Source organism: Pristiophorus japonicus, unplaced genomic scaffold (assembly GCF_044704955.1).
Source record: "Pristiophorus japonicus isolate sPriJap1 unplaced genomic scaffold, sPriJap1.hap1 HAP1_SCAFFOLD_391, whole genome shotgun sequence".
Taxonomy (NCBI): domain Eukaryota; kingdom Metazoa; phylum Chordata; class Chondrichthyes; family Pristiophoridae; genus Pristiophorus; species Pristiophorus japonicus.
Window position 1 is genome coordinate 232,247 of NW_027253772.1, and position 6,000 is coordinate 238,246.

A 6,000-nucleotide genomic window follows, 5' to 3' on the forward strand; every position below is an offset into this window, starting at 1 on the left:
TCTCTGTCTCTCTCTGTCTCACTCTCTGTCTCTGTCTCTCTCTCTCTCTCTATCTATCTATCTGTCTCTCTCTGTCTCTCTATCTATCTATCTTTGTCTCTCTCTCTGTCTCTCTCTATCTCTCTCTATCTATCTTTGTCTTTTTCTCTTTCTCTATCTATCTCTCTCTATCTATCTATCCTTGTCTCTCTCTCTCTCTCTCTCTCTCTATCTCTCTCTATCTATCTATCTTTGTCTCTCTCTCTCTGTCTCTCTCCCTCTCTGTCTCTCTCTATCTCTCTCTATCTATCTGTGTGTCTCTCTGTCTGTCACTCTTTCTCTTTCTCTCTCTGTCTTTCTCTGTCGCTCCCTCTCTCTCTGTCTCTCCCTCTCACTGTCTCTCTCTCTCTCTCTCTGTGTTTGTCTCTCACTCTCTGTCTCTCACTCTGTCTCTTGCTCTTTGTCTCTCTCTTTCTCGCTCTCTTTGTCTCCCTCTATCTCTCTCACTGTCTCGCTCTCTGTCTCTCCCTCTCACTGTCTCTCCCTCTCTCTCTCTCGCTCTCTTTGTCTCCTTCTATCTCTCTCTCTGTCTCTCTCTCTCTCTCTCTCCCTCTCTTTGTCTCCTTCTATCTCTCTCTCTGTCTCTCTCTCTCTCTCTCTCCCTCTCTTTGTCTCCTTCTATCTCTCTCTCTGTCTCTCTCTCTCTCTCTCCCTCTCTTTGTCTCCCTCTATCTCTCTCACTGTCTCGCTCTCTCTCTCTCTCCCTCGCTCTCTCTCTCACTCTGTCCGTCTGTCTCTCTCTCTCTGTCCGTCTCTCCCTCGCTCTCTCTCTCCCTGTAGAACCGATCACCATGGTAACGCTCTGTCTTTCCCTACTCCCGATCCAGGAGTGGTTGGCGATTGGAAAACTCACTTCACCGTGGCTGAGAGCGAGGCCTTTGAAGCAGATTACCGCCGCAAAATGGGGCAGTGCTCGCTCAGGTTCCGCCTGCACATCTAATGGACGCCCTGCATCGTGGGGCCTCGGGCCTTCCCCTGCATCGTGGGGCCTCGGGCCCTTCCCCTGCACCGTGGGGCCTCGGGCCTTCCCCTGCATCGTGGGGCCTCGGGCCTTCCCCTGCACCGTGGGGCCTCGGCCCTTCCCCTGCATCGTGGGGCCTCGGGCCCTTCCCCTGCACCGTGGGGCCTCGGCCCTTCCCCTGCACCGTGGGGCCTCGGGCCCTTCCCCTGCACCGTGGGGCCTCGGGCCTTCCCCTGCACCGTGGGGCCTCGGGCCTTCCCCTGCACCGTGGGGCCTCGGGCCTTCCCCTGCACCGTGGGGCCTCGGGCCTTCCCCTGCACCATGGGGCCTCGGGCCCTTCCCCTGCACCGTGGGGCCTCGGCCCTTCCCCTGCACCGTGGGGCCTCGGGCTCTTCCCCTGCACCGTGGGGCCTCGGCCCTTCCCCTGCATCGTGGGGCCTCGGGCCCTTCCCCTGCACCATGGGGCCTCGGCCCTTCCCCTGCACCGTGGGGCCTCGGGCCTTCCCCTGCACCGTGGGGCCTCGGGCCCTTCCCCTGCACCGTGGGGCCTCGGGCCCTTCCCCTGCACCGTGGGGCCTCGGGCCCTTCCCCTGCACCGTGGGGCCTCGGGCCCTTCCCCTGCATCGTGGGGCCTCGGGCCTTCCCCTGCACCGTGGGGCCTCGGGCCCTTCCCCTGCATCGTGGGGCCTCGGGCCTTCCCCTGCACCGTGGGGCCTCGGGCCCTTCCCCTGCACCGTGGGGCCTCGGGCCTTCCCCTGCACCGTGGGGCCTAGGGCCTTCCCCTGCACCGTGGGGCCTCGGCCCTTCCCCTGCACCGTGGGGCCTCGGGCCTTCCCCTGCACCGTGGGGGCCTCGGGCCTTCCCCTGCATCGTGGGGCCTCGGGCCTTCCCCTGCACCGTGGGGCCTCGGCCCTTCCCCTGCACCGTGGGGCCTCGGGCCTTCCCCTGCACCGTGGGGCCTCGGCCCTTCCCCTGCACCGTGCGGCCTCGGGCCTTCCCCTGCACCGTGGGGCCTCGGGCCTTCCCCTGCACCGTGGGGCCTCGGGCCTTCCCCTGGTGTCCCTGCATTGTGGGGCCTCGGTTTAACATTTCGTCCGAAAGCTGGCACCTCCGACAGTGCAGCACTCCCTCAGTACTGCCCCTCCAACAGTGCAGCACTCCCTCAGTACTGCCCCTCCGACAGTGCGGCGCTCCCTCAGTACTGCCCCTCCGACAGTGCACACTCCCTCAGCACTTGCCCGATGTTATGTATGTAACTATGTAATACTGGCCACCAGAGGGCGCGACTGTTGGAGTCCTAATGGTCACCTACGCACACACGTGCAGGGCCAGTATAAAAGGTGCGCTGCCATGTTGTTTAGGCACTCTGGAGTTGTAATAAAGACTAAGGTCTCACTACGTTTAGCTCACAGTACTCAGCCTCGTGGAGTTCTTCTGTACGTAACAATTGGCGACGAGTAACAGAATACAAACCTTCACGCAACCATGGCTGCCGTTGGAATATTAGAGAGATTGGTAGAGGGTGATGACTGGGACGCCTTCGACGAGGGTTTCGACCAGTACTTCGTGGCCAACGAGCTGGGGGGAGACACTAACGTGGCCAAGTGCAGGGCGGTTCTCCTCACTGTCTGTGGGCCTAAAGTACACGGCCTCATCAAGAATCTGCTCGCACCGACGGAGTAGGAATATACAGAGCTGTGCACACTGGTTCGGGGCCACCTCAAGCCGAAGGGGAGTCCCCTCATGGCCAGCTATCGTTGTTACACGCACCATGGCTCCGGGAGCCAGGGCGTGGCGGATTATGTCGCCGACCTGGGAGGCCTCGCGGGACCGTGCGGTTCTGGAGCTGCGTTGAGGGCAAATGCTGCGGGACTTTTCCGTGCTGGGCATCGGCCACGAGGTCGTCCTTCGAAAGCTGCTGGTTGCCGAAACCCTTGGCCCTGCGCGGGGCCATCGCGACCGCCCAGGCGTGCGTGGCCGCGGGTCGATAAGACCAAACGTTGAAGCTCACCGGCAGGTACTGTGCATAAATTGACGTCGCTGGCAGGCCGAACTGCGTCCGGCAGGGCCTACACGTCTGGGGCCGCAGGACCTGCGATGGCTCAAGAGTCCGCCGTCGGGGGTGAATGTGAATCCATTAGCAGCGTGTTGGCCCTGCGGGGGCGGGGTGGGGGGGTTAATCATCGGGCCCATCAATGTCGATTCAAGCACCGCGTGTGCAAAGGCTGCACAATGATGGGGCACGTCCAGCGATCGAGCAAGCGTGCTGCGACACACCACGTGGCAGAGGACGATCGATCCGGCGTCGACCACGCAGCACAGGCAACTCGACCCGAGGAAGAAGTGTACGGGGTACGTAACCTTCACCACCAAGAGCCCCCCGATAATGCTGAAAGTCAAATGAAATGGAGTTCCAGGATCCATGGCGTCGGACACGGACGCGAGTCAGTCAATAATGGGTCAGAAGGCTTTCGAGGATCTGTGGGGTAGCAAGGCACAAAGGCCCAAACTGAGCCCGCTTAACACAAAGCTGCGCACCTTCACCAAAGAGCTCGTACCAGTTATTGGAAGGGTGGCAGTGAAGGTATCGTATGATGGAGCTGTGCGTGACCTATCATTGTGGATTGTTCCAGTCGATAGCCCAACGCTGTTCAGCAGAGGCTGGCTAGAAAAGATTAGATGGAGCCGGAACGACATCAAAGCCCTGTCTTCAGTGGATAACGCCTCGTGTGCTCAAGTGCTGAGCAAGTTTCCCTCGCTGTTCGGACCAGGCATCAGCAACTTCACAGGTGCCAAGGTACAGATCCATCTCGGCCCCGATGCACGGCCCGTCCATCACAAGGCTCGGTGAGGTTCCGTACATGATGAGGGAGAGAGTCGAGATCGAACTGGACAGATTGCAACGAGAAGGAATCATATCGGCAGTCAAGTTCAACGAGTGGGGCAGTCCGATCGTTCCGGTGCTGAAAAGCGATGGCACGGTCAGAATCGGCGGACACTACAAGGTAACGATCAACCGAGTCTTGTTACAGGACCAGTACCCACTACCCAAGGCGGATGACCTGTTCGCAACGTTAGCGGGGGGAGGGGATGTCGTTCGCCAAGTTGGACCTAACCTCTGCCTACATGGCACAGGAGCTGGCTGAATCTTCGAAAAGACTGACGTGCATCAACCCGCACAAAGGACTGTTTATCTACCACAGGTGCCCTTTTGGGATGCGCTCAGCTGCAGCCATTTTCCAGAGAAACATGGAGAGTTTGCTGAAATCTGTTCCGTGCGCCGTTGTGTTTCAAGATGGCATCCTGACCACCGGGCGTGACACCATCGAACTCCTGCACAACCTGGAAACGGTTCTGAGTCGCCGAGACAGGGTGGGACTCGGGCTGAAACGCTCCAAGTGTGTTTTCCTGGCGCCCGCAGCCGAATTCTTGGGGAGAAAGATTGCAGCAGACGGCATCAGGCCCCGCGGGCTCAAAGACAGAGGCCATCAAGGATGCACCCAGACCACAGAAATGTGACGGAGCTGCGTTCGTTCCTGGGACTCCTCAACTGTTTCGGTAACTTTCTAACCGGGTTGAGCACTTTGCTGGAGCCATTGCACATGTTGCCACGGAAGGGTGACAATTGGGCTTGGGGCAAATCTCGAGACACAGCTTTTGAGGCGGCCAGGAACCTGCCATGTTCAAATAAGTTACTTGTGCACTATGACCCATGTCAGCGTTTAGTGCTGGCTTGTGACGGCCTCATCGTACGAGATCGGCTGTGTGTTACGGCAAGCCAATGTATCGGGCAAACTCCAACCAGTTGCATACGCGTCTCGAAGTCTGTCTAAGGCTGAAAGAGCCTATAGTGTGGTCAAGAAAGAGGCGTTAGCTTGTGTATATGGGGTTAAGAAAATGCACCAATACCTCGTTGGACTGAGGTTTGAGCTTGAAACTGACCACAAGCCTTTGAGTTCGCTGTTTCCAGAGAGCAAAGGAACAAACATCGATGCATCATCCCGCATCCAAAGATGGGCACTAACATCGTCCACTTATGACTACGTTACCCGCCACAGACCAGGCACCGGGAACTGTGCCGATGCTCTCGGGGTTGAAATGGCGCAGCCCCGCTGATTTGCCTCTTGCCTGGATCCTGTGCCATCACGAGTAAAAAGTCGCGTCCTAAATGGGAGCTGGTCGGCCGTTCCCGGGGAAATGCAAGGTGGAATTAAGCCGTTTCACCGAGGCGAAGGAGAAACGTCCATCCAGCCGGATTGGCTCTTTTCGGGGTAGTCGGGTGGTTTTGCCAAAAGAAAGAGGCTGGGAAGCGTTTATACGCGACCTACACAGTGCCCACCCAGGCATTGTCATGATGAAGGCTCTCGCCAGGCCGCACGTTTGGTGGCCCGGCATTGACTCGGACTTGCAGTCATGCGCACACCAGTGTAACACTTGCTCGCAGTTGGGCAATGCACCAAGGGAGGCCCCGATGAGTCTGTGGTCATGGCCCACCAAACCGTGGTCCAGGATCCACGTAGATTTCGCTGGCCTCTTTCTCGGAAAGATGTCCCCAGTCGCAGTGGACGCTTACTCCAAATGGATCGAACGTGTAACGATATCATCGCCACCATTGAAAACCTCCGGGCCGCGTTCGCCGCCCATGGCTTGCCCGACGTCCTTGTCAGTGTCAGTGGACCGTGTTTGGCCAGCTCGGGATTCAACGAGTTCAGGACCAGCAACGGCATCAGGCAATGCCAGGTCTGCCCCGTTTAAGGCCGCGTCCAACGGCCAGTGGAGCGGGCAGTCAGAACCATCAAGCAGAGCCCGGAGCACCGGACGGACGGCTCCCTGCATTCCCGCGTGTCTCGCGTTCTGCTCCGTGACCGGACGCGACCCCACTCGCTCACCGGGGTTCCCCCGGCACAATTGTTAATGAAGAGAGCCCTCAAAACCAGCCTCTCCCTAGTCCATACGAACATAAGAATTAGGAACAGGAGGAGGCCGTCTAGCCCCTCGAG

General features: G+C 58.8%; 1 protein-coding gene across 3 annotated transcripts in view; it reads left to right on the forward strand.

Annotated features, from left to right (window-relative positions):
- The window catches only part of LOC139250567 (sulfotransferase 1 family member D1-like), a 110,295-nt gene extending 107,905 nt beyond the window's left edge, over positions 1-2,390 (forward strand). For 2 of the 3 annotated variants that reach the window (XM_070872958.1, XM_070872960.1), the window contains exon 8: positions 867-2,390. In XM_070872958.1, the coding sequence (XP_070729059.1) occupies positions 867-2,264 (1,398 nt within the window). In that variant the 3' untranslated portion in view covers positions 2,265-2,390. The remainder of the gene's footprint in view (positions 1-866) is intronic. The other variant, XM_070872961.1, reaches the window with a different exon arrangement.
- Positions 2,391-6,000: the final 3,610 nt, after the last annotated feature.